Raw genomic sequence first — 27,994 nt, 5'->3', positions numbered from 1 at the left:
TTTATTGAAAGTTTATCAAGACATTGCCTTAGGAGTTTGCTAATGCCCTCCTAAGTAGTGCCCTTCAGCCTATGCTATAATGCAGTTGATTTAATCTCGGAAAAAGTGATATATATATGTATGTATATATATATATATCCCGTCGAAGTCCCGTCGAAGGCAGCGCTGACTGCCGAAACGTTGACCTCTATCCCTGTATGTGTTAATAAACTCCCCTTTGTGTTTTCCTGTAAGCTCTTTGTCGTCTTCTGATTTTTCCTGCTTATATATATAAGCATATATGTTCGCAATTAGCTGGGACACCCTGTATGTGTCCCACAGTCATATTCTGTGACGTTACACCTTAGTTTTTTTTTGGCTACGGATTTGCAGGTTGTTTATAGCAACATCACTTAATTTCATTAAAAGAGAGAGAGAGAGAACAAGAAGAGGAAGCGGCTTCTTTCTTTGTTGAACAGTGTGATTCAAGAAAAATGTAGAGAACATCTGGTGCGCACGACGTGCCTTTCCTTGCTGCTCCTTGACCTTGTGAGACACCGTTCCTTCTGCACATGCCGGAATAACATAATCTGTACTCCTACCATTAGTGATGACCAGTGGAATCAACGCCGTTAAGGTCCAGTTTGACGTATGTTTGTCTGGCACGTGCATTGTCAAGTTAATATCTCTAATCAAGCGTTCCTCCACGGAGCTCACACTCGAAGGGTCGTTCCGCCCTGTGCGTGTTCGTGTGCGGTCCTCTATCTGGTGCTCGCATTTGAACGCGCTCTCGCACACTGCACACTTGCCAGCTTCTCGTCCACGTGTTACCTTCGTGTGTGTGTGTGGTGCATACGGCTGGAACAACGTAAGATGCTCTGTGGTACACTCCACTCCTCACGCGGACGTGCATTCTTTCGGTAGAAATGAAGCTTCATATGCTGTAGATGTGTCCCTCGCAGCCGGTATTCGCGGGTTCGTCCATGTGTCGAGTGTTAGGTGACTCTGCAACTTCTCAGTGCGTGTCCCCTTTCCGCACACCTGGCAGTCTTGGCGTTTCTTCGTTGCGTTTCTTGCTCAAGCGGACGGGCACGACGTGACTTCCTATACACGGCAGTTGGACGCGATGAAATAATGCGGGGGCTTTACTTCGAGTGTCCCACTTGGGTTCGTCGTCCCTTATTGCGCCCAGTGTGATTAACAGCGCGTTTCTTTCCCTCATGCACGCGTTTGACGTGATGTTTTAGCTGTGAGACGCAGATGTAGCGGCAGCTGCACTGTAGGCACGCATACGGTTTCTCGCCCGTATGTCGATGATAGTGATGCAACATCGAGTTCTTGAAAAACACTTTGAAGCAAACTTCGCACCGTTCTCTTAGAGGAATGCCAGCATGTTCTCGCACGTGCCCATGATAAGTACCGCTGTAGATAGTCTTGAAGTCGCACTGGCCACATTTATAGATACGAGCGAGCGTGCTGTGGGCCCTCCTGAAGTGAGTAAGGAACTCTCCGCTTGTCCTGTAGGTGCCTGGACAGTTTGGACAGCTGAAAGTACGAACATTCGTGTGGACATGGTAATGGCGGCGGAGAGCGGCCATTTTTCCTAGGACTTTACCGCAGATGAGACATTGGATGGTACCGTTTGCCGAACGGCAATCGTCGAACCATCTCAAATCCTGGGGTACCTGCGGGGGATAAGAAGGCCTACTATTAGTTGCGGACGGTCTGGCGTGTCAACTACAACCAGGATACATGTACATGTTCTCGTGATCATATTTCGTCACATCAGCTGTAGATGCTGTCAAAATGGCCTGCAGTCCACGACCAAATCCAGCCTACCAACACCCTATCATGCAAGCACTCCTAAACTTTTTGGACGTCCTAGGACTTGGACTCTTCACTTGAGGAGACTCATTATCTTGTTTCATGACATCACCACTAGCAATGTGGTCGCGTATTGCCCCTGGCCACGAAGCTCAATCCCCAGTCATTATCATTAAGATAAAATTGTACTCATTATAACTCTAAAATGCACCAAACTCAGTTATGCTCGCTATATGGGGCTTTTATTCCTGGAGAGCGGCCGGCGTTTTTTCGGCATTGATGTGTCCTGCCAAATTTGAAATTTACAGAGCATTTTAAAACGCTTGCACCAAAAGAGATGCTGGGCAATCTGCAGCTGCGACGGCTCGTATGCAAGGAGGGCCGTTCAGCACTGAAACATCGATAACTGAATTTCCTTTTTATTTCTCCCTCTTTTTTGCCCTTTTTGCCCCGGCCGGTGATGGTAGCGATGTGCGGGAGGGAAACATGGCTTTCAGCACCGTGTCTCAGAGAGTTTCGGTGCGCCCCCCCCCCACCCACCCCCCCAAAAAAAACAAAAAAACTCCTGGTAGTCAAAATTATCCGCAGTCCTACGTTGTGGCATCCGCTTGTGTAGCTTCACAAATGTGGGTGGGCTCGTCTTGGGTGAAAAGCTACTCCCTATTACCTATAATTATTCCTCTGTCCTTGTTCGGAGCGTTCCACATGTACTCGAACTTGCTTGACCCACTGATCAAAGTGCTACAGCGGAAGGTTTTTTTTTCTTTTCTTTCTTTTTTTTTTCCCTGAACTAGAGGGCAGCAGCTCCGCGGGGCAGGGGTCTTAATCTGCATTCCACCTGAGAACGAGGTGAAACAAAAACGAAAACCGCGGTGACTGGGAGGTGACACGGGTTGGAATCCTGTCACCGGCTGTACTGTCTTACGTTTTCCCTGTGTTTTCCGAAGACTTTCCGGACGAATGTCGGCACAGTTCCCCCTGAAGTCGGCCCGGGACGCATACTAACCCCACTGCCCCCCCCTCCTTCCTGCTGTCCTCTCTCCATCTGTCCATGTCCGTACGCCGCTCATAGCCACAGCTGCTTCGCGGTGCTAACAGGAAACTAAAAAAAACGCGATGGCACGGAGAAAAGAAGAAAAAGAAAGAGAGAGAAAAAAAGAATACAATTCCATGTCCTAGCGTTTTTAGCATGCGGCATCATATGCAAGAATTTAATTCGATTTTTTTTTGCAAATTGCGGAAAATGCGGAACCATAGGTTTTGCGCAGTCAAATAATGTTGATGTATACAGGCTGTCTTAGTTAAATCCTCGGCTCAATAATTCGCGAGCGGGTGCACCAATCGAATATTTTTTTTTTTCCTTTTTTCAAGTATCTCTCTGATACCTCCTACAAGCGGCGCACCGTGTGAATGAGTGGGAGGTGCTCATTATTTAAATAAAAATTCAAATGAGTTTCGTGAAAAACATCACTTCTAAAAGAGGGTTCTGTCTGCATTAAAAGGGTACTGCACGCTTTGGGACCTTCGGTGGTTAGCTTTCAAGGAAAGATCTGCCACCGAAGCGGGTCATTTGTTGCAGTAATTAATTGGTTTGGGTTTACATATTTTTGTAGCGGCTGGTGGTGGTGGTGGTGAAGATGAAAACTGCTCGCTGTGGTTGGCCACGCTTGTAGCGGCTGGTCGCGGCGAAGCGCAAAAGGACGCTCTTCCACTTCCCTATCCACCAATAAATTGCTAGTTCTTGAGCTTATTTCGCAATGAGGAGTGCTGAAGAAATAGAAAGCATGTGATATCAAGGCACTATGTGATTAACTGTGTTTCGTCCGCGCGATCATAACAGAGAAAGGGCGCATATTAGTGAGATAAGCCGGGTCAATTCTAGGCATGTGTCGTCGAGTTCCCCGTTCCTGTTAGTTTCTTGCACTTCAGCTCACTTGTAGGGGATGTAGCTACGCATATGCACGTACAGTTCGGTGACTGGGAGGGGTGATGTCTTTCTATTTTGACCTTTTCATCTTTTCAGTTTTCTTTCCCCTTTCATTCATTTCATTTCCTTTGTGGGAGTAGCAGAATTCGTCAGTGGCGAATTCAATATCTTCCGGTTTTTTTTTTTCTATAATCAAACTCAAACTCAAGCCGGGTGGTGACAGGCGTAGCCTGTCCGACGCAGTTACTTTTTCTTCAGCACCCCCCCGTTGCGAATAAACTCCGAATTATATAGCACGGGGGTTTAACTGAGACACCCGGTATACGTAAAGGATCGTGTATCGCCATGTGTGTCCGCAGTGGCGATGAAGCTCCCCATTCATCGTCATTGACATACTGTTGTTTTTGTTTACCTCTAAATGCACCAAACCGAGTTACATAGTGAAATAGATTGATGTCAGTACGTACAGGATCGTGTGTTCTCATGTGTGCCCGCAGTAAATGCCACAGGAGGAATGTCTTGCCGCAGACGATACATCGATTATGTAAGCCTGGAAGGCCGGTGCTTGGAAGAAGCTCGGCACGTACCTGTAAGGTAAGAATGAACCATTTTGAAGGTAAATCGCCTACAGTGAAGTTCTCCATGCGTTTCTTGAGAGAAATCAACCGAAAACAAGCAGACAGGCTGATGATGTTGACGGCGTTGAATAGCAGTTTAATTGTTGCTTGTAAACCCAGCAACTACTGCTGCCTGTACCTGGCCTACACGTAGTTAACTCATTTCGTTTTAGACCCAGTGTTGTCAGGAGTTTTCCCGCTGCGCTTGACTGAGCAACTGCTCAATCGGGGACCACTGTTCGACACTTACGTAGACAACAACAACAACATATATATTGTGATGACGAAGTGGAGAGGTTTTGCACTCTAGGAGTGGAACGCTACCCCATAGCTAGGGGTCTAATATGAGTGGTGACAATGATGAGTGATGACGATGAGAGATGCCGGGAGTGATCGAAGTGGCGATGACTATATGCTGGACGTGACCGCGATGGTGGGAATGTCCGAGGGCGCTGCTGGGGTCATAATGAGTCCTTTAGGCCTGTCGCCTCAAAGAAGTCAACCACGTGACGTAAGGCCACTTACGTAGATGTTTCATTGTATGTTTTCAAAACCCGTAAGCGCGTTGAGTCGTAAACTGTGGCAAAAGGACACGAAAGACTGAGGCTATTGATTGGATGAAGTTTCTCAAATTCTTTCTCTCCTGCTTTTCTTTTAATGTCATACCCTACACTCTAAGAAAAGAAAAGGCGTAATTTTACTCCTTTTGGGGACTAAATGCATTGCCAAAAAAAAAAAAAAGTCCCTTCCGGGAGTGCATGCACGGGAGTAAATGAATGTCACAGAGTGGAGACTGCATTTCACGCTCTCTTCTAACAGTTCCGGGTAAATCATTCGTGTGTATGCATGAAAATACTTCGAATCAAACCGTCAACAGTGATATATCGAGTGATATAAAATCTTGCGACATACGTAGGGCACAATTGCGAAGAAAGAAGCCCTAACTGTTTCTTACTCCGTGCAGGTGGAAAATTTCTAAGTTGACTGAGTTATACAGCGTTATGCCATCAGATTGACCAAGAGCAGATATTTACGTTGTCTGTTGCATTGGGAAGACCATATTTGCGAAGTTCAGTGACAATTTGCAGTCCTGGGGAGTAAATGTAGAGGTTAGGGGACTAATAGGGAGTAATTGCAACTTAGGGGACTAGAAGCTGCAATTACTCCCTATTTTACTCTTTCTTTTTTTTCCCCCCTTAGAGTGTACGGGCGCACATTTAATGCGCAACTTTGGTGCTGAACTGACGTTTGCTCAAGTTCCTTGTGCACGTCAATACAACACGTAACGCATACTATCGAATGACAAGCAGAAAAGTGAAGCCGAAGCAGCCTCACGAGCCCTTCAATTCTGGATTATTGACTGTTGAACAGCATCCAAAGCTTAATTTCTGGACGCATATGCGGCTACCTCGGCATAGACGCTCGATTTCTATGTCCGCTCTTCGTATACTCGTGCTCGCGGACTGCGTCGTGTCTACAGACAACCTTCAGGTCCGCGGCCTCAGAGCTTCTTTGAGATTTCGAAGGCATCATCCGCTATATGATTCTGACGGATGGCTGAAACACTTTCCTACTCTATCCGTTTTTAATGCATCAAGCAGGGCACACCCTGGGAGAGACTAGGGTTTGTACATTACCGACCTGAAAAGGAACTCTGCGGGAAAATATTTACGTGTATAACGCGTACCGTTGGATAACGCGCAGGATATCTTCAGACCTTTTTTTTTTTTCTTTTTTGTTACTGTGCAACGCCTCCGTCATACACCAGTCAATATGGTATAGTGTGAGGAAATCCTATAGGGCTGTCCTGCTGTTCCGGCATGTTTTGAGGGTGATGTGTTGTAGAGAAGGGGAACAGTGCGATTGCGCACCAGCATAAACATAGTAAGCGTCAGCAAACATAGCAACATAGTCCTCGCTGAATACGTAGCCTACAGGATTCCTGCGTAAACTCATAACATTCATCACCATTCACGCCATTTTATCGTCATCATATGTATATCTCTCTCATCATCATTCTCCATCTTCTCCCCTCGAGTAATGGGATCAGGTGCCGACTCTGCGGCGAAACATCCCACTCCATCATCATCACTTATTTGTTGTTGTTGTTGGGTACGTAACAAGCACCAACGACTTATCGCTGTTTTTTTTTTCTTTTGAATATATACTCTTTGTAAAATATATTTGATGTTTAAATTTGTCATTTATGCTTTCCCAAATGTGGCACCAGGAAGATACAGGGTGTCCCAGCTAAACGTGAACATATTTCTTTAAAAATATATCTATCACTTTTCCGAGATAAAAATCAATTGCAATATAGCATATGCTGACGGGCACTCCCTTGGAGAACATTAGCAGACTCCTAAGGCAATTAACTTTCAATTATTAACTTTTTTAATTATAAAAGCTACGAAGTTGCTCCAATGAGAACATCCGATATCTTCGGTCATCAGATATATACCAAAGCCGTATTCAGAATAAAAGTCCCTTCGATAGATCGTCCGCAAAAAAATCGTGAAGGAACACCTTTTTTTTCTTTATTTTGTTCATTGCGCATCTTCGAAGACGCGTCTTTCCTTCCACCCTAGTTTGAGAGAGTGAAAGAGCACAGTGACCGCCTCATGCGTCGTAGATGAGCTTTAACTTGCGGAAACAAAACAAAAATCGTGTGGTTCTATCGCCCCTATCTTGTGTTGCATTTTCTGTTTTCTTTTAATCTGTTTCCAGGACGCAAGAGGCAATAGTGTGCTCTTTCATCGTCTCGTATTGGGTTTGAAGGTAGGAAAGACGCGTCTCTAGAGATGCGCAATGAACAAAATAATGGAAAGAATTGTGTTCCTTCACGATTTGCGAACGATCTATCGAACGGATTTTTGTTCTGAAAATGGCTTCGGTATCAGGTGACGGAAGAGATCAGATGTTGTCATTGGAACAACTTCGTAGCTTTTATAAATTACCGAAACCTGTGCTTGGCGATGTTGTGTGCGTGATTCCGCCTTGGCAATCAAGTGTGCAGTGGTTACCAACCAAAGATGTAGAAGTGGTGACTGTTCTGAAACACATTGGTATTTTTTGTGTTCTGTTTCGTCCGCCATTGGGAGATCGTGACTCTTTTTTATAATATGTAGCAAAATTGCATCAATTTGTTCCTTCCGTAAGTTATTGTTGCGCATTGGAAACGATGTAACCCTAAATGTTATGAATGGAAACACACATTCCAGTGAGCCGGGAACACTATTCTTTTCGTACCGCTTGGAAAGCATTGCGTAAAGTAAAATGTTGGCAGTGGCACAATCACGAGAACTGTTGTGGGCTGCAATGCAGTGAATCGGTATGAAAAATGCAGCACTGCGCATCATGGCGCGCATATACGGAATACAAAGATCGGACCCCGTTCCAAATGCACACACGCACGACAGGTATGAGCGCGCTTCTCCTGCTGTCTCATTAGGTGCCGCCAATCTTTGTCTCCTAGGGACACCATTCGTGTGTGTGTGCGTGTCTGTTTTTGTGATACATTAATGTGTGTGTGTGTTCTTTCTTTCCTTTTTCTCGGAAACGAATTGCACACATCAAAACCGTTCGCGCTCTTCGGTAAAATAACACACACACTTTCATCAGACGTCTTAATCTGAATTTTTTTTGAATGGCCCTCTATACTCCTTTAAGGGGGTAATTACGGTCGGTAAAATATAAGTTTTTCTTCACCCGACAGACCGTTAATTTCTCTATGAGTTATTGTCATTATGCTTCCGCATTACAAACCATTATGCGCACTATGAAATCGGCATCCTCGTATTTTCTTAAGAGTTCAACGATTGCTATCTTCTGTTTATTTTATTAGCAGGTAGAATATAACATGAGAGAGAGAGAGAGAGAAGAGGAAGAGGCAAGAAAGAAAGAAGGAAATAAAGGTCGCTTTATCAACATGCACATACAAAAAAAAGGGAAAAACAGTGAGAGCTCAACGCTTCGAGCAACAGTTTTACAGATGTGCCTCACCTGTGGTGCACGCCTTTTGGGTTTCCCATTGTGAGAAGCAAGTGTCCTACTCTCATGCACATGTGTGACATGGTTTTTCAGCTGTGAGGCCAAGACGAAGCGGGAACTGCACTGCTGGCATGCATGCGGTTTTTCGTCCGTATGCTGGTAATAGTGAAGTACAAGTGTGTGCTTTGCGAAGAGCTTGAAGCAGACCTCACACCGCTCTGTTTGGGGAATTCGGGAATGCTTTAACTGATGAATACGTAACTGACGACGGCCGTAGATAGTCTTGAAGTCGCACTGGTTACATTTATAGACCCGTGCCAGCGTAGTGTGGGCGGTCTTGAAGTGCGTCAGGAAAACGGAGCTTGTCTTCAGGGCAAGCGGACACTTTGGACACTCGAAGATGCGATCATTTGTGTGACTCGCATAATGGATACGAAGATCGGCCATGCTTCCGTTTATTTTACCACAGACAAGGCACTGGATGGTCCCGTCTGGTAAGCGGCAATCGGTCAGCAATCTGGAGTCGTGGGGAACCTGCAGAGATACGAAAACCCATTAAGTTGCTCTGTGTAAATCAACCGACAATTACACCACTCGATTTAGTTGTGGAACACTGTTGATCATGTTTTATGACGTTATTGATATTTTATCATATTCCTCTAAATGTACCAACTCTATAATTACTCCTTAGAAGGTGTTGCAAGTACCGCGTACAGGATCGTGTGTTTTCATGTGCATCCGCAGTAATTTCCATAGGGGGAATTTTTCGCCGCAGACGATGCACTGATTATTCAAGCCAGGTAGACCGTCGACCGTAAGATCCTCGCTGCGTGCCTGCAAAACGAGGACGTGACATTTCCAGTGTACGGTAGTACTCTATGCACTGGTATACTCTATATGCGTGCCCTATAGCTCCGAAGAGAAAGAATGAAGAGAAAGAAGAAGCAGTTGCAATGAACGATAATTTAGGAAGAAGCAAGTTAACCTGGATTGTTACGGCAAGCCCTTTAAGTCCGTTACGAAATATTTAAACAACGATTGTCAGGTGCATCAGTGCCGGGCTCTTCGCTCCGTTTTTGCTTTCGTGCAGGCTGCTGGCCTCATCGAAGAGTCCAGAGAGGGTCACGTGGTGGAGAAGTCATGTGAGGATGGGCGAAAGAGGGAAAATGTGAGAGATGTCTTCTCCCTCCTTCGTGTTTTCTCGAAGGCCGTGGTGTACGGATGGTATGGCACGCTAACGGAGTGCAGGAAGTGAATGCTCCAGGAAGACTCGAAGGACAACAACTTTGCCAGATGAAAACCAGGCGCTCCGTCGGAGCCTAGCATGACGTCACAGTTCTCAAAAATAAAAAATAAATTTGTCTAGCTTGCGCGTCACGTAGAGTTAAAATATTTTACAGGAATGTAAAGTGAGACAAGATGACTTCAGTAATATAATTTTGGTAGGATTCTGAAGACACGAGATTAAGTCCGTAGTGGCACATTAATTCATCCTCTCATATTAACCTCTTTGAAACTTCAAAGAGGTTAATTCACTTCAAAGGGAGTTAACTTCAAAGGGAGGATAAACGAAGTTACCCCACGTGCGAACACTGCAACTTTAAAAGGACTTTCCACCGCCATGTGACACCAGGTGGAACGGGTTGTACTAGAGATGATGTTCATCAAAATGGCAGAATGGGCCTGTTGGTACATGACTGAATTAAAACAGGAGCACGGAACGAGCAAGTGGCGTCTGTGTGTTCTTGTTCGTGTTCCGTGCTCCGGTTTTAATTCAGTCATGTACTAGAGGCCGAGAGAGAGAGCCCTCAATGTTTTGTAATGGGACGTAAAGCACCATGCAAAGATACCGTATAGTTGTGAATACGCACGGTCAAAATACAGGATTGGTAGGACGTGTACAACAGTCTCACCCGTGCTCGTCGTCTCTTGAGTCCCGTATGGCCAGAAGCACTTTTCTCGTTCCCATGCACGCGACGGATATGGCGCGTTAGCTCTGAGGTGGTGGCAAAGCCGGAGGTGCATTGTATGCACGCATGTGGTTTCTCACCCGTATGTCGGTAATAGTGGACTAACAGCTTATCCTTTGAGATGAATTTGAAGCAAGCTTCACACCGTTCTTTGTTTGTACCAGCATGTATTGATTCGTGGTTGCGTAAAGTTCCCACGTAGATGGTCGTGAAGTCGCACTGACTACATTTATAAGTCTGGTTGAACGCAGTGTGGGCCCTCCTGTAGTGCGCTATGAAATGGTTGCTTGTCTTCTGAGCACGTGGACACTTTGGACAAGTGAAGATGCGAGCATCTGTGTGACACGCATAATGGCCGCGGAGGTGGGCCATGTCTGGTTGAAATTTGCCGCAGACAAGGCACTGGATGGTCCCGTCCGCCAAGCGGCACTCGTCCAACAGCCTCGAATCCTGCGGAGCCTGCGGAGACAAGGAGGCCCATTAAGTCGCTGTTGGTATAAATCCATCGATAATTAGGCCGCCGCTATATTCTTAGGACATTGTTAATTCGGGGGTAGCCTTGTCGTTCTTTCAGAGGTACCGACAGCAGAACGTACCGGATCGTGTGTTGCCATGTGCGCCCGCAGTAAATTCCACAGGGCGAATGTCTCGCCACAAACGACGCATCGATTATTCAATCCTGGTAGACCGTCGTCACCAACGGCATCTCTGTGTGCCTGTAAAGTAAGGATGCAACATTTCCATTGTAGATAGTCTCAAAGGAGTATACCCTTGCAAGCATGACTTGGAACGCTCTTAAGTGTACTCTTGTACTACTGAGCTAAACATTGACGCAATTTTTTGTGGCACTGCGAGGGGGCCTGCTCAATAGTTATTGACCTGAGTATATAGAGAACGCGACCTATTGAGATAATTTTACACATCATTAATTAGACAGATTTGTACATCGTTCGTAAAGCTGCCCTTAGAAAGGTGCATTCTCGTAAAGGCTTATAGAAAACCAACACACATATACACATGATTGTAATGCTTACACGGTGCAATCCCGAAAACGATTTTTATTTCGTTTTCCACTCTTTAAAATATGTAACTGTATTGTAACTAAGTTACTGTAATGTATAGTAACTGTAGTTACTATACACTAGTAATTATACTATATACTAGTAACTGTAGTAACTATAGGTACGTTTCAAAAAGGCAAGGTGGTATTTTAAGTTACTTATTTGTAACTGCAAAATACGTACAGGGTACGAAGAAAGGAGCAAGTCACCGAAACGGTTAGCCAGCTGCGGGACTCGAACGCACATGTTCCAGCCTCAGAACATCAATTTCCATCGTATGCATACAGGGTGTTTATTTTTATATACTTTGATATTTTATTTAAAAAGCCACGAGAGCACCATATATGTCGCTTTCAATCGACGGCCAGGCGGATATCGTCTGGAATAAAGTATGGAAGCACGAGATGACTAATTTCCTAAAATTCATGAATTAACTTTTTAATTAGGTAATATCGGTTAAAATAGCAGAATGCAAGACTATGCTGGTAGAAAGAAAGTCTATGGTCTACCGAATCCTGAAACACGTACTTACGATGCAATCCATCACCATATTTTGATATGCAAAGGAAATGAAACCAAAACCGCGGCGATCGGGAACGCAGGCAGCATATTTCACGTCAGAGGGCCACGTGATTTGGAGCGATGGAGATGATTGGAGTAGGCAGCGATCTCCGCTTTCCGGCCCAAATAAGCCCTGCTCACCCTTGTCAGCTACCAGCTCCCGTGGCTCAGCTCCCTACCAGCTCCCGTGGCTCAGTGGTTAGCGTGCTAGCCATGTCACGTCGAGACTGGGAGGTACACGGGTTCGAATCCCGGTGCCGGCTGTGCTGTCTGGGGTTTTTCCTGGGTTTTCCTCAGACGCTTTCAGACATATGTCGGCACAGTTCCCCTTGAAGTCGGCCCAGGACGCACATTTCCCCAGGGCGTCAGTCGTGACGTTGCCCACATACGTGAGGCCGACAACGGCAAGCCCTTTCAACATCACCACCACCATTCTTGTCAACCACCATCGGCCTTGTCAGGCCGATAACGACGAGCTCTTTGACGTGGAGATGATGCGTTCTTGAAATGTGCTTCTCTTCTTCTTTTTTTTTTTTTTTTTTTTTTGTGGTTTCGGCTCATTTGCATACCGAAATTCAGGAATTGATATTTCACCGCACGCGCTCTTTTCTGGGTTTTTAAAAGAGAATGGCTTTGAACGAGGTTTGCCTTTTGTTCTCCAATCTCGCTTTCGCCCACAACTCCCGAAAGAGTTAAGTAATGGATTTCATGTAATTAGTCATCTTGTAGTTTACGTATTCTCCTCCACAGGGTGTCCGCATATAGTAGTACACCTCGACTGCAAACAGGGCATCTGTGCCGCTTTGATAGCTTTTTAGATAAGAGTCTTGCAAATGAGAAAAATAAGTACACTGTATAACGGCGTTATTTTTTTTCTTCTTAGTTACGTGTTAGCGTCGCGAACAAAGCGTGGCTATGAGCGGCGTACAGACGTGGATAGATGGAGAGAGGACAGTAGGGGGAGGAGTGGGGGACGAGGGAGTTAGAATTTGTCCTGGGCCGACTTCAGGGGGAACTGTAGCGACATTCGTGTGGAAAGCCTTCGGAAGGCGCGGGGAAAACCTCAGACAACACGGCCGCGGTGACAGGATTCGAACCCGTGTGACCTCACAGCGTCGTCATGGAAAGCGATCTTCTTAACCACTATGTCACGGGACGGGAGCTGGTATATAGCGCGTGTACAACATCGTTATATTGGCAAGTCTTACCTGTACTCGACGTCTCTTGGATCCCGTATGGTCAGACGTACGTTTTTCGCTCCCATGTACTTCTCGGACATGGCGCTTTAGCCTCGAGGCGATCACAAAGCCGGAGTCGCACTGTTGGCACGGATAGGGTTTTTCGCCCGTATGTTGGTAATAGTGACGTAAAAGTACATTCTTTTCTAAGAACTTGAAGCAAGCTTCACAGCGTTCTTTAGGTGTAATCCCGGAATGTTTTAGTTCGTGGCTACGGAAAACTTTGTAGTAGGCAGTCGCGAAGTTGCACTGACTGCATTTATATGTCGGAACGTGTGCTCTCCTGAAGTGGTTAACGACATCTCGGCTTGTCTTGTAGGTGCCCGGACACTTTGGACAACTGAAGATCTGAGCGTGCACGTGGCTGGAGTAGTGGTAGCGAAGACGGAGCATGCTTCTCTGGAGCTTGCCGCAGATACGACACCGTATGGTGCCGTTCGCCAAGCGACAGCGACTGAACCACTTCATATCATTGGGAACCTGCGGAGATAAGATAAGACACATTCAGTAAATGCATCACCGATAATGAGATTACATATGTGTGCTCATGTATAGTTTTTACAGCGTCAGCTGCATAGTGAAGACTTCACAGAGATCGCGTCGTCGTCTGCATTCGCATGTATGTGCGCTCAGCGCTGGGAGAAAGGAGGAGAATCCCGCCGGTTTACAACCGCTACCGATGGAAAGTGACATAAAAACCGAAGTATGCATCAGTTTTACAGCCTCACCTGTGCCGTGCAGCTTCTCAAAGGGCTCGTGGTGGCTGCGTGCTACTTCTCAGAACGCATCCGTGACTTTATCGTGTATGTAGTCGCGCATTACCGCACGCACAAGGTTCTCGTCATCCAAGACTTCAACGTGGACGTTTCACTGGCTAAGGACACCACCTTCCTAACTGACGTGTCCGAACAACTGGACCCTCCGCTGTGCACCGACATCCGCCAACCCACAACCAGACTTGGGTCATGCATAGATTTGGTGTTCCAGAACAGCCCCCTCGTTCAGGACACCCACTCACCTCCCCAACCATTTCGGCGACCACAATCAGTGCACATCACGCTTCAATACATTCGTTTACACACTTTCATCCAGCCTTATTTCACCACACGCACAGCTGACGCTGAAATTTGGGTTACACGAGTCATAACCGTCCTGTAATGTAACAATATGACTACTCGGAATCGAAAAAGGCACCAACGATCGCGTTCGTCACCATTTTGGGTGATAGTCGGGTGTCACGGTGGCCCCGGTGGTAATAAGCGAACCAACGAGAGATGTTTGACAGGTCGATCCCCTTTTGTAGGTTCCCGCCATTGGCCGGACTCCCTTTTAATACACGGCTCTGGCGCATCGAGAACGCGAGCGCCGCGGTGGACCTTTTTCACAATGGCCTATGCGCATGCGTATGACCTAGGGTACGACACGTACCTGAAAAAGGTCCCTGAATAGGTCCCTGAATAGGGCCCTAATTTGCGATCCGAGTTCGGTCTTCTTACTTCGAAGGCCAGCAGAGGGAGGACAAAGCGCAATTTAAAAAAGAAACTCTGATTAAGATGTCTGCTGAAAGTGTGTGTGTGTGTCGCTTTACAGAATAGCGCGAAATGTTTTGTTGTGTCCAATTTGTTTCGCAGAAAAGAAAGAAAAAGAAAACGAAGAAACTCGCACAAGCATGACCATGAAAGAACTGATGTTCTGAGGCTGGAACAACAGAGTGGCTGGTTTGTCCCTTCAGATGACGCACCCTGGAAGTCGCTGAGAAGGCGTGTTAGCTTAGCTCAATTAGTAGAGCCCTGGACCGGCAATCTAGAAGATGTGGGTTCGAGTCCTACAGCTGGCTGACCTTTTCAGTGACTTTCATCTTTCATCGCACAAGCATGGCTCCGCGCCTTCACCCGTAACTCGCCACTTCTGGTATAATGAGGAGGAGAGGGTATGACGCCTCATCACCGATGACGTTATAGGGGCAACTCGTTTTGGTTCGCTGGTCAGGTGGGGTCAGCGCCCTGTCCTTTTGCCGCCGTAAACCACACACACATACATACATACATACATTGGATGGTGATGGGGTGGGCGATTCACCGCCGCTGAGGCGGTACACTTCCCTATTTCACGTTGGGAGAGGATGAAGGGATGATGATGGGGAGGGGGGGGGGCTTTATAAGAGCCGTCGCCAGACCGGTGGAGCACACGTACTCCGCCAGAAGACGAAGGCCCTGCTTCTGGTGGGCAGCGTTCGACCACGGAACCTAGGATCTTCGCTAGGTTGAACGGCCGCTTGCCAATGCGTTGCATAGAGACTTCCATTAGTGCACGCTCGTGGTGGTATTGCCCACAAGCCAGGATGACGTGCCTGAGGTCGCCGTGTACTCCACAAGTGGGGCAGAGGGAACACGAGGTGGAGCCGAGACGGTGTTGAAAGGCGGGTGTAAAGGCAACGTTGAGCCGCATGCGGTGGAAGAGAGCAGTAAAGAGGCGCGGTAGTCGCGGAGGAAGGACGACAGAAAGCGTGGGGTCTACCGCCGTAAACCAGTTTTGCCAATTCTCCCTGATCATTGGGGATAGAAGGAGCGGCCGAATCATGACTGCGCCACGAGCAGTGTTTTTTCAGTACGCCGAACAGCGAGTAGCAGACGACAGCTGAGTAGTAGACAACATTCCTCTGGGCCAATCAGCGAGGACTTTGAATTGAATTTCTGGGATAATTATAACTCTGTGTTGTGAATTACCTCTTATGGTGCATCTTACCAGATGCACCATACACAAAACCAAGTTACACAAAACCATACAACGCTGCTCCGGTGATCGCCATTGCTGTTTCCCAACTAAGTACAGACTGCGAATGCGTTGGGCTCACCGCTCTGATTGGTCTCTTTGCTGAATAGAATCAACACCACCTAGATAGAGAAAGCCTTCTTGCTCATCAACGTGGCATAACAACTAATAGGCCGCCAATCAGGAAAGTGGTTTAAACGGCAGTAGCCAATCATGTACGAGCTTTCAGTGGTCGTAACCATGGACAAGAACCATGCACCGTTATCTGCGAGCAGTGATTGAACGTCCCCGATTGAACGTAAACGGCAAATGTTCAAAATTATGCATAAAACGGTCCAGTTTTCTGGAGAGGGTGTTGCGCTTTTTGCCTACAGACTCAGGTCTACAGATGCCGCGCTAGCTGCGATCATTTTCGAGTTTTTGAATTCGCAGTAGCAGGCGAATTCTGACTGTACAGTATATGTATCCGGGACAAGCATAATACGTCCAAGAGAGGTGCCTCCTCCCATTTTGACCAAGGACACAGAATGATATCATTCGGAATGACGGTTGGCTCGGAGCGTGCTATGTGGTGAAGTTGTGTTTGAACAGTGTAGGTGGCATTGGTTCGTTTTGGTGACAATAGGTGGCGCCAAGGTGGCGTTGGTCTAACGCTCTGCTGTCCGGAAAAGTTGAGCTCTTGCACGTCCGTGCGTGGGAGCTCCCCCTTGGATCGTTGTCATGGTAACTGACGGATACATGCCAACGGAATGGATGCCTCTGCATCAAAACGCAACAGTGAGGACCAACCTTTACTGTGAATAAGGGACCTAATTAGTAATTTACCCCAGAAATTCACTGCGGGGGGGGGGGGGGGGAGGCGTTATGCTTGGTGAAGGTTTCATGGAATTTTTCTTAGACACGGAAATGATCGTGGCACAATGGTGACATATCTGCGCTGTTTTCCCGTTTTATTTGTACATGTTATTATGTTAGAACACAGTACATTAGAGGATAGATTCATTGTGGCATTTCAACATTAAGATGCATAATCGCATGACCGACAAAGCAACAAGACTAGCATCTTGTCTCACGAAGCTCAATGAATACTTAACACCCAAAGGTGAAAACCCTAGACGAAAAAAGCAGAATACCTTGCTTGATTGAGTTCGGCACAAATGGTTCTTGACGCGCCGCCACATTGAGTTTGCGTGCCCGCACGCATTTTTGCTCGTGTACTGTAGAGGTGTTCTTTTTTTTTTTTTTTTTCGCGCGGAATTATTTTCGCGTTTTTCGCGCATTCCTCCAAAATCGCGAATTTAAGTTTCCGCGAATAACTCTGGCCATATGAGGGCGAAAATCGTGCGGCGTTCGACATTATACCGTCACTACCTTGAACCTCTCTGCTCCATGCAGCGTAGACAGTTTAAGCAAGCAGCACAATATCGTTTTATCCCATCAGGCAAGACGTAAAGAAATGAAAGTTGATCACGCTTTTGTTACTCCTACGACCAGGCACGAAGCAGTAACAGGCCTTTCCTCGCATTCTCAAAACCAGCTTGTATGATAGTACGACATCTCAACCGAACTGTTCAGTGCCCCGAGTGATAATGAACGAGAACTGCTAAAATGAACTGGATGTGACCTGCACACTGTCAGTAAAATGGCCTCCTGCAGGGCCGCTAAAAGCTATTGTACATGTCCTTTCCTCCCATGTTTGTGAGGAGAAGAAAGGGATTGACCTAGAACGCCGCCATCTCCGTGAACAACGGATATCTTAGTACGTGCCGAAATATGCCCGAGTATTAACGGTGGCACGATATGCAATAGCAAAGCACCCCAGCAAACCTGTGTCGCGAATTGAAGGTCTCGCGAATCACTCTGTTCGAAAACGCGAAAAAAACGACTTCTGCAGTATGCGCGCAATATATGCATTCAACAGTCACTTTCAAATGATTTTGGACAAATGCATGGTACGATCATCTGCATGACTATGGTCCTACAGCATAAGTTTGACAGTATAGGACAAGCGCAGAAAGTTGGGCTAGATTGTGGGGTAGCATACTGCAATATTTGTGACGCTTCTGTGTGTGTGTACCTTCAGTCCTTGTCTTTCGCGTCCCAAAATATTGCAGTATGACAGTACAGGATATAATTCGCTGCGCCGCGGATTCACTATAACAGAACGTGTTGATGGCCGTGCTGGGTGGTGTCACGTGAGAAATTTCAGGGGGTGGGGGGTTGCAAAAATACAGCGAGGGTGTACAGAAATCCCTGGACCTAATGGAGACTATTCGTGCGCTGCTCGCCCGCCCGCAAATACAAGTGTTTTCACACTTGAGAAGCTTACCGGGTCGTGTGATGTCATGTGCCTCCGGAGTCGAGTCCAGGATTTGAAGGCAGCACCGCAAACAATGCAACTGTTTCCAAAACCAGATAGTAATTCAACATATGACTCGTTATCAGTAGCAGTTGCACCGGATACCACAGGAGGTGTCTTAGATGTCTGCAAGGGACAACTCTTGGTAACAATACACTAACGTCACCAAGCAGCCATGATCATGAACGAAGTATTTAATTATCGAGGGTCACATTCTGGAATTGCATAAAATGGCAAAAAATAAACTAAAATACCGGCTTGTCACAACAGGCAACAAAAATTTCCCTGCAACGCTTCGACGTCTTGCGAGCATCCTCATCAGGCCAGCAAAAACAAAAACCAGAAACCAGACTTGTATATGCCTTCGTTGTGCTTTTGCACTTCCGGTAGAGGACTCCTGTGACCTGCCGCAAGCCACTGACTACAAGCGCGCGTTACTATCAGCATGAATCAGCACGATTCTATAGAAATTTACGTACTCCCAACTCAGGTTTCTACATCTCAAGTTTCTTCATCTTCAAAGTTAATTACATGTTTTGAGAATGCGTTCAACCAGTAAAGATGCTGTAACTTAATTGGTACGTAAACATAGGGGGGTAATGGCCATTTCCAGAATCCTGGCATATTCGTAGAGATAACAGTGTCTGCTTGCAATAGTCACAGAGCTCCTCTACCGGAAGCTGCATAAGCATAACAAAGACATAAGAGGTTGTTTTCTTGGTTGTTTTTCCTGGTCTGATGACGACGCTCGTGCATAGGCGCGCCTACACGTTATAGCTAGGGTAAGGTGGAATTAGATGAGACACATTTTTTTGCTCGACTCCGCCTGTCTCAGAGACGCGCTGCTCCATGCTCTTGAAACTTCACTCATACGTGGCTCTGCGTGTCCGCTTTATTGCACGCGACAGTTCTCCAGATTCGTGCATGCGTTAAAGAGAAAAAAATCCGTTATTTCTGCCTGGAATGTAAAGACCGGCAAAAACGGCACTATTTGCTGTAGTGCCTTCTTCCGAATGGAATATTTATTTCACTTGTTTACGAAACGTCCTTTATCTTGACATCTGTGCAGCTGCGTTCCGCAGGCTTATTCTGTCACTGTAAGCCCACGATGTATTTCTTTATTCGTTCATCCATATATAGATGCGAAATATGGGCACTCTTGGTTATCCGGTGTTGAACGGAAAAAATAATCCGTCCGATATATGCACCGTGAAGCGACTATTTGATGTAAGTTAAATGTACTGTAATTTGGAAACGGATAAGCAATTATTAAGTGGCTTTATGCTTGTTTCACAGATATTTCTTTCTTTTTACATATTGCCTTGGACTTTCCAGCTATTTTTTCTATAAGATAAGTAAGATAAGATAAGTAAGATATTTCCAGCGAAACAGAAGTGCCCGCAACTGCGAGAGACCAGCGACTCGTGAGTCCGGCGATGCCTTGTTTGCAAAGGACGGCGGAGCAAAATAACACCGACTTCTGTGCGGTTTTATTGCACATCATGTGGGCGGTGTGGGCTCAAGGGAGTTGTGTAGGAGTTCACGGGCTTTACTTTATCTGCTTGGATTGCCGAAACTAATTTGTATAGTTTATTACCACGGCGTGTCTCATCTTGCCCCGCGCGGTATCAAGTGTTGAGTTTTCTTTTTTTGTTTGTTCTTCTTGTTCTGTGTTTATTTTAGACCGGCTACGCCTGTTCTGTGTTTACAGGCCTGCACCTCTGGGAATGTGCCTATGACTAGTGTTTTTTTTAACACAAAAAAAAAAGTAAAATTTCATATTCAGTTGCAAATTCCTGTCTCATCTTGCCCAACCTTACCCAAATCGCTGTTGCCTCTTGTGCGAAGCCTGTCTTTCCCGTTATGAGACCCCCTCCTGACTCTTAGGGTGCGTTTTCTTATTCAACTCTGGCAACTCCGAGTTACTCTCAGCCGGCGAAAAATAGCCAGAGTAGCGGAAATGACGTCATAACTCTGCGGCGAAAATTAGCCAGAGTAGCCAGGGAGTGACAACTCTACTCTACTCTGCTCTGTGTGTATTGTCATCAAGCAGGAGAGCTACCTATGTAGTCCCCTTTGCTCTGAAGAAGGGTAGCCGTCGTTCTGACGTCACACACAAGCTAGCAGACGACGATGCGTCGTCTGCTACCAACCGTCCTGTTGACAGACAATATGGGTGGTGTTCATTTTCGAAATGTAGGACTGGTTAAAAACTGTCGAGCATTTTCAAAATCTGCTGGAGTGCACGCATCTGCGTTAAGTTGTCTGCCAGCACTTCCACATCGTCTCGCCCGTCAGGCCAGTCCGCCATTTTGAGCGCAGAGTAACTCTAGCCGTTCGAAAATTACGGTCAAAGGTGGCTACTGTGGAGTCACGTGATGATAAAGGCTCTGACGTCGTTACCCAACTCCCTGCTACTCGGGTTGAATAAGAAAACGCACCCTTAGTCTACGTTCAGGTGCACTACGTATATAGTGTATAGCCGTTGAGCTATATTGAGAAGGAACCTACCTCCAGACAGGCAACGCTGTGCTCCACCAGTTGATCATTACTCTCGAAATCCGAATTGCAGGAGAGGCATCTGTGACCGCCTGCAAGGTCTTGCAGCACTTCAGCTGCCGCGTCTGTAGTGTCAGCTTCGACTTCTGAAGTAGTAGTCGAGATGTCTATGTTCTTAGTCATGGTTATCACCTGATGACAGGAAGAAGGAGGGATGGAAATGCTCATGAACTGTAATCTGAACCACAGAAGATAGGAACAGAACACGCATGCACCACTATCTACGGAGAAGGAACAAAAGTAGCAGCTAGGGCTAGGGCGCCGTGTTATCGGGTTTTACGATTTTTGAAAATCGGGGAGGGTGTAAAAATCAGGTTTTATTTCAGGAGCTGTAAAACAGGGTAAAATCGGGGCGTATTGGACGGGAAAACAAATTTTCGGGTTAAAAAATCGTTATCGCATTTTAGATGAACATGACATGCGGAACAGCTGTACTGAGTGTCCAAAGCTTTTCATTCTCCAGTGCCTGAATTTGTGACTGCATTGGCACTTTGCAAGTTCATTTTCGGCGTTTTTCGGGAATTACCGGAAGTGACGAAGATGCAGATCAGGGGATAAAAGCGACATGGTGGAAGGTGAGGGGCAGATAAGAAATGAAAAAAGAAAAAAGGGAGTGAGGCAAGCTAGCTGCGCATACCTCAAAATGACGTCATTTCCATGAGGTTGAGGCAACACAAGAAAACAAACAGACAGAAAAGGATAAATTAAGAACGTCAGCGTGCAATGGGCAATTTTTAGTGGAGACATCTCCACTGCATACAATGTATAAATCAAGCTGCGTTGCTTGTTTTGGGGTGCACCTCAAAATAATGTGATCGAAACCTACTGCAAATAGATGTTATCTCACTATCAAATGCAGAGTGACGCTCGGAAATCTGCCGAAGAGCACTTTTAGGCTAACCTCGACCACAAAATACCCACGCCGAACTTGTACTATAACCTAATAATAAACTATCCAACGTGCTATGTGGTCATGACCGACCTGCTAAGCCCACCGGCTGCTAAAAATTAGTATTCCTTCGCTAAAACGACTTCGAATACCCGTGAGTCTTAGTGATCAACGATGAAAGATGAAAGTCACTGAAAAGGTTAGCCAGCTGTAGGGATCGAACCCACATCTTCTGGATTGCCGGTCCAGGGCTCTACCAATTGAGCTAAGCTAACACTTTTTTTTTTCTTTTCCACCTTTTATTAACAATACACACAAGTGCACACAACTACAGGTACGTCACACGGTCGCGACGCCGTGGGCCATTACAAAACGTCTAAAGAGGAAACTGAAGACCTTTTGAATTCGTACATACGATTTTACAAGTACGTAAGGGCATCAGACAATGTTTCTAACCAGTCTGGCAACTCTAAACATCGCATAAGGCACAGCTTAAGTTGAGATATTTCTATCTTAAAGTATTTCATAGGAGGCATTAACGGTTCTTCGTTCCTGTCAGCCATACGAAGTTTCCACAGACAGTACAAGGCTATAAGCATGACAATATCGTACCTGACTGTTTCCCTCGGGTGTAATGGGAGAAACCGTATGGTGTGTGGGTTAAGCCGAAGTCGAGTTTTGAAAACTTTATACTGGAGATCGTCCCAGAAGAACTGGGCTTCTGTGCAGTCTAAGAAAAGGTGATCATGCGTTTCAGGAACTTTGCAGAACCTGCAGTCTGCCGACCAGGGCACGTATATGCCCTTCTGCGCAAGCCATGCCTTGACAGGTAGTGTTGACGTATGAAGTTTGTAAAAGAATGTCTTCATGTTTGGTTTGATTGGCATCCTTTGGACTCGAACCAAAACATCCCTGCCTGGCCAAGTGGGTGGAATATCTCGATAGACAGGCACAGGGAACAATGTATCGATCAAGTGGGCCACCAGCGTTTTCTTGTTGACAGACAAGAGGTATTCAAGGGTAAACCTGGCTTTCAAAAACAGCATGCACTCAACGACCTCCTTGAAAAAGCCTGTTAACCGCATCGTTCCCTCTGTGAACGTGACGTGTAACTCCGGGATGTAATTATATGTAAGGATGCGTTTTACTCCCTCGAGAACTGGATGCAGCTCCTCACGAATGAACCAGAGTCTCATGACCAGTTGTTTGACAAAGAGGTGCTGTAGGCCGAGGCCTCCATCACGAAGTTTTCGAAAAAGATAGTCGCGACGCATCCTCTCAAATGTAGAGCACCAGATTGTGGTGGCAAAAATCCTGTGACAGGCGTGCACTACTTTGCGCGGGCATTGCAAGACTTGCAAAAGGTAAACCAGTTTAGCAGCTAGAAACACGTTGCATACTGTCGCTCGCTGAAAAATTGAAAGGTCTTTCTTCCTCCAGATGAAAGCGTGTTTCCTTATGTTGTCGAGCCTCTGGGACCACATTCTACTCGGGTTCCTGGTTTCTTGCAACGGGACACCAAGATAACGAGGGTTTTGTTCCTGCCACGGAATACCGCAAAAAGCTCCAGGTGTTGTCGCCCAGTGGCCGCACCAAACGCCTAAGGACTTGTCTTTGTTTACACGCGCTCCAGACGCCTGGCCAAACAAATCAACTTGTTCCATGACATTCACTACGCTAGGTTTGTCCTTGACAAGGAATGCAAGATCATCAGCATATGCGGCCACCTTGATCACAGTACCGGCCAGTTCGAACCCGTGGATATTATTCAGGCGGATGACTCGCCGACACAGCGGCTCCAGGTACAAGTCAAAGAGCAGTGGTGACAGGGGACAGCCCTGTCGAACCGAGGATCGCAGCATTATCGGTGCGGCAAGAGTGTTGTTAATGATGAGGCTCGTGGCAACTTGCTCGTAACAAAGCTTGATGCGGCCGACAAAGCGAGCTCCCACGTTGACGTATTCCAGCAACGCAAACAAATATGTGTGACATACGCGGTCAAAAGCCTTAGAAAGGTCCAGCTGCAACATGGCCACATGGTCCCCCTCGTACCGACACCAATCCAGAATGGTACGCACCACATGGATATTCGTCAGTATAGTCCTACCCCTTATTCCGCACGTTTGGTGATCACCTATCAATTGAGGTAACACAAGTTGTAGTCGAGCAGCCATAACTTTGGCGTATATTTTGTAATCGACATTGCATAGGGTAATTGGCCTGTAATCAGTAACCTTTGCCGTCGAACCTTCTGCAACTTTTTTAGGAACCAGCACGGTGTGCGATCGCCGGAAACTGCCGGAAAAAATCCCGTTTTCTTCAGCCTCGGCGTATACATCCAGCAAAATAGGCACGAGATAAGCGGAAAACTTCTTGTAGAACTCGGCACATAGACCGTCCGGTCCAGGGGAACGATTTAAGTTCAGTGATGCAATTGCGTCGCTGATTTCTTGTTCTGTGAGCGGCGACGCTAACAGTTCTTTATCCGGTTCCCCGAGCTTAGGCATTTCAGAGAGGAAAGCCTGGATACAACCCTGATTGGCAGTGATAGCTGCCGTCCCAAACAAACTTGTGTAATATTGCACAAAATGGGTCTTTATGTCCTCGAGGTCAGTCACCACTTTCCCCTCACTTTCCAAGCACGTGATGAGCCGACCACCCGTGTGCTTACGCTCCTCTGCGATGCTGCTTTTCGTGGGAACTTCACCAGCAAGGAATCGTTTGGTTCTGGACCTAACTCTTGCGCCTTCGTACCTGTGATGGTCGAGGAGTTCTAGACGAAGCTTAATGTCGCTTATCTCCTCTAAATACGATCCAGGGTTTCCTGCTTCCAACTGCAGTAGAGCTTGGTACGCCTCTTTCAACTTGTTCTCTTCAGCTCTCAGAGCTAAGCTAACACGCCTCACCAGCGACTTTCGGGGTGCGTCATCTGAAGGGACGACAAACCAGCCACTCACTCTCACTCACCCTCCTCTCACTCTTACATTTTTGCTCACTCATACACACATTCATACGACGGAAATCGACGCAAGCGGCACCTGTTGAACAAGAGATAAACTGATGTTCTGAGGCTGGAACAACATAGAAGGGACAGATACAAACAAAGCCTCAAATTGCCTAAGAAATCAACGATGAAAGATGAAAGTCACTGAAAAGGTTAGCCAGCTGTAGGGATCGAACCCACACCCCGAAAGTCGCTGGTGAGGCGTGTTAGCTTAGCTCAATTGCCCTGGTCGGCAGACTGCAGGTTCTGCAAAGTTCCTGAAACGCATGATCACCTTTTCTTAGACTGCACAGAAGCCCAGTTCTTCTGGGACGATCTCCAGTATAAAGTTTTCAAAACTCGACTTCGGCTTAACCCACACACCACACGGTTTCTCCCATTACACCCGAGGGAAACAGTCAGGTACGATATTGTCATGCTTATAGCCTTGTACTGTCTGTGGAAACTTCGTATGGCTGACAGGAACGAAGAACCGTTAATGCCTCCTATGAAATACTTTAAGATAGAAATATCTCAACTTAAGCTGTGCCTTATGCGATGTTTAGAGCTGCCAGATTGGTTAGAAACATTGTCTGATGCCCTTACGTACTTGTAAAATCGTATGTACAAATTCAAAAGGTCTTCAGTTTCCTCTTTAGACGTTTTGTAATGGCCCACGGCGTTGCGACCGTGTGACGTACCTGTAGTTGTGTGCACTTGTGTGTTTTGTTAATAAAAGGTGGAAAAAAAAATAGCTTAGCTCAATTGGTAGAGCCCTGGACCGGCAATCCAGAAGATGTGGGTTCGATCCCTACAGCTGGCTAACCTTTTCAGTGACTTTCATCTTTCATCGTTGATTTCTTAGGCAATTTGAGGCTTTGTTTGTATCTGTCCCTTCTATGTTGTTCCAGCCTCAGAACATCATTTTATCTCTTAGTGATCAAATTGCGTTTAAACACGACATCTATCATATTACGAAGCAATCGAGCCTTCTCCTTGATTTTCCCGTGAATCTCAAGATGAGAGAGGCGGTACCCGAGGCGGGGAGGAAGAGGGACTCGCTTCTCTCATCATGCACCAGCTTGTCAGCGCCCTGTCACTTCTTTCGAACCTCAAGATGTGTAGAAAGGAACGAGGAAAAGTAGCGGCGACGAACGACAAAAATGAAGACAGCGGCAAGCGACACGCGAGTTATGTCATGATGTTCTGAGGCTGGAACACATACAAAGGGCAAACACATGCAAAGCCTTAAGAGGCTATGAACTTAATGATGAAAGAAGCAAGTCACTGAAAATAGTACACCTGGCTAAACTTTGCAGTGACTTCCTTCTTTCATCGAGTTATGTCATTTGGATAATTTTGGAAGCGCGTCTCGTGGAAGAAGGTATGAAGCAGGTTGATTCATTCATCAACAATCTTTTTTTTTTCTCCGCTATCTTGAAGTCTGCGTGAGCACCTACAGGTACAGGCAGTTGGCGAGGCGATAATCCATGTAGAGTTCAGGAAAGCGTCCCGAGGGCGTCAAGGTGATCTCAAGCGCGTTAACCTTGATGAGCTGTTGCAAGAGGACGGATTCAACGGAACTGTCCACTCGTGTTTAGTGACTCTACGGTAGACGGCATCGTGCGCTCTGAAGTGCTCGTCGCTAACGTGGCCCGGAAGCAAGATGGCGCATGCTCGCTCGTGGAGCTCAGTGATGTCGATACTCTGAAGCGAAGCTTATCTAATGACTCTAGTCGTAGCTATTCTGTGTCTAGACTGCGGAGAAACTACCTACCCCCTCTCTCTTTCTCTCTTTGGATGTAGTTCCGTATCCACTGGCTTTTTTTTAAAAGAAGAACGGAATAAAAACAAAAATCAAACGCTTTTACGTGAAAGAGGAGCTAATTAGTAACGAAATTAAATGACCCTAGTATATTGCGTGAAATGTATAAAAATTAAATTTTATCGCCCGTTTCTTGAAGCCGATCCGCCATCTTTACTGAGGACTTCTGATCTAACCCGAGGCACAGTCTCGACGCCCGCACCGCCTAGTGCGTGCCTTAGGTGATCTACCCCAATTCAACGACGCTACCTTTTGTAAGATGGCAAGTTTCGAGTCCGTTAGGCTTAGCATTCCCGTGTTTCTCCTGCGCTAAAAGTGAATCAGATGGGGTTGTTGAAATGCGTATAAAAAAACAAACTTCTAGTCCACAAAATTTTATAATTCTTACATTTTTATAATCAGTATATGACCTTCTCGACTTCTATGCAATATTTACCTTCCTAACGCTTTCACTAATTTTTAAAAAACGAGTGGTCCCGATACAGAACTACACCCCTCGCTTTTTTCAACTTCGACGCATTAATCAATCACCGAAAACTTTTATTCGCAAATAATAATCAATATTATCTTCTTTATCAATATTAGCGATATCGCACGCCCCTTGATTTGAAAATGTGAACGAATATACTTTGTAATTAAACGTAACTGGAGTAGATTTACATGTCAGTGCACTACACATGCACGACAAAATGCTCTGCTCTTGTAACGGGATCGGAAAAACTGTTCCCGAAAGAATTTGTGTATACCAACCTGGGCACACACACGAAAAAAAAAAAAAAAAGAAACGAACCGGTGGCTTGGGAGGCTCCCAGTAGTTGGTGGCTGAAACTCTCTCCTATTTCATTGAGGACGCAAATTCACGTGCCACAGCGGCGCACCATTGAATGAGGATCGTGCACATGACGTCACGCACAGTCTTTGAATCACGTGACATGGGAAAACGTGGGGATGCGTCACAATACCGTCATAGTGTGGGCTGAATGAAGCATAGCAGCGTGCGTATTTACCATTTACTCTCGTAATTTTATGCGTATACTGCAACAACCCACGGCATGGCGTGCCCTCCTACTGTGACTCTGGTGCGGCAATGTGTTTTCCGAACTCACGTGACCAAACGAGACGTCGCTGCAGAAGCCTCATTGAACCATATGGAATTCGCCACATGTTGCCAAGATACGGAGATTCAGTCCCGTGTGTATAGAGCTGCACGCTTCAGACTGCCGCGTGAATATGGAAAATAGATATGTTATCTGTTTACTGGTGAGTCACGGAAACCGGTTTTTCCAAACCAGAGCTTCTACACTTTACAGGCATTGAACGTGTGATGAATTTGAATTTGTTAAGAATTAATTAATACATCACTCACCCATCAGAGTTCTGCCGTCATACATGGGGCACGGCACGACAACTGACACACTCTGTACGCGACACAAGGGTGGC

The 27,994-nt window shown here is 46.2% G+C and overlaps 1 protein-coding gene across 2 annotated transcripts; it reads right to left on the bottom strand.

Moving 5' to 3' along the window:
• Positions 1-515: 515 nt before the first annotated feature.
• On the bottom strand, positions 516-27,994 carry LOC135388029 (zinc finger protein 14-like). 2 transcript variants are annotated; one of them, XM_064617307.1, is made up of 10 exons: positions 27,921-27,994; positions 20,810-20,989; positions 18,269-18,424; positions 13,138-13,647; positions 10,904-11,023; positions 10,251-10,766; positions 9,052-9,171; positions 8,350-8,871; positions 4,198-4,317; positions 516-1,664 (listed from the first exon to the last, which is right to left on the bottom strand). In XM_064617307.1, the coding sequence occupies exons 2-10, from the start codon at positions 20,978-20,980 to the stop codon at positions 1,125-1,127; spliced, it is 2,775 nt and encodes a 924-aa protein (XP_064473377.1). In that variant the 5' UTR covers positions 20,981-20,989; positions 27,921-27,994; the 3' UTR covers positions 516-1,124. The 2 variants fall into 2 exon arrangements, with proteins under 2 accessions (XP_064473377.1, XP_064473378.1); XM_064617308.1 differs by lacking the exon at positions 9,052-9,171.

Source organism: Ornithodoros turicata, chromosome 3, assembly GCF_037126465.1.
Source record: "Ornithodoros turicata isolate Travis chromosome 3, ASM3712646v1, whole genome shotgun sequence".
Classification (NCBI taxonomy): Eukaryota; Metazoa; Arthropoda; class Arachnida; order Ixodida; family Argasidae; genus Ornithodoros; species Ornithodoros turicata.
This window is presented reverse-complemented; position numbering and strand designations above follow the sequence as displayed.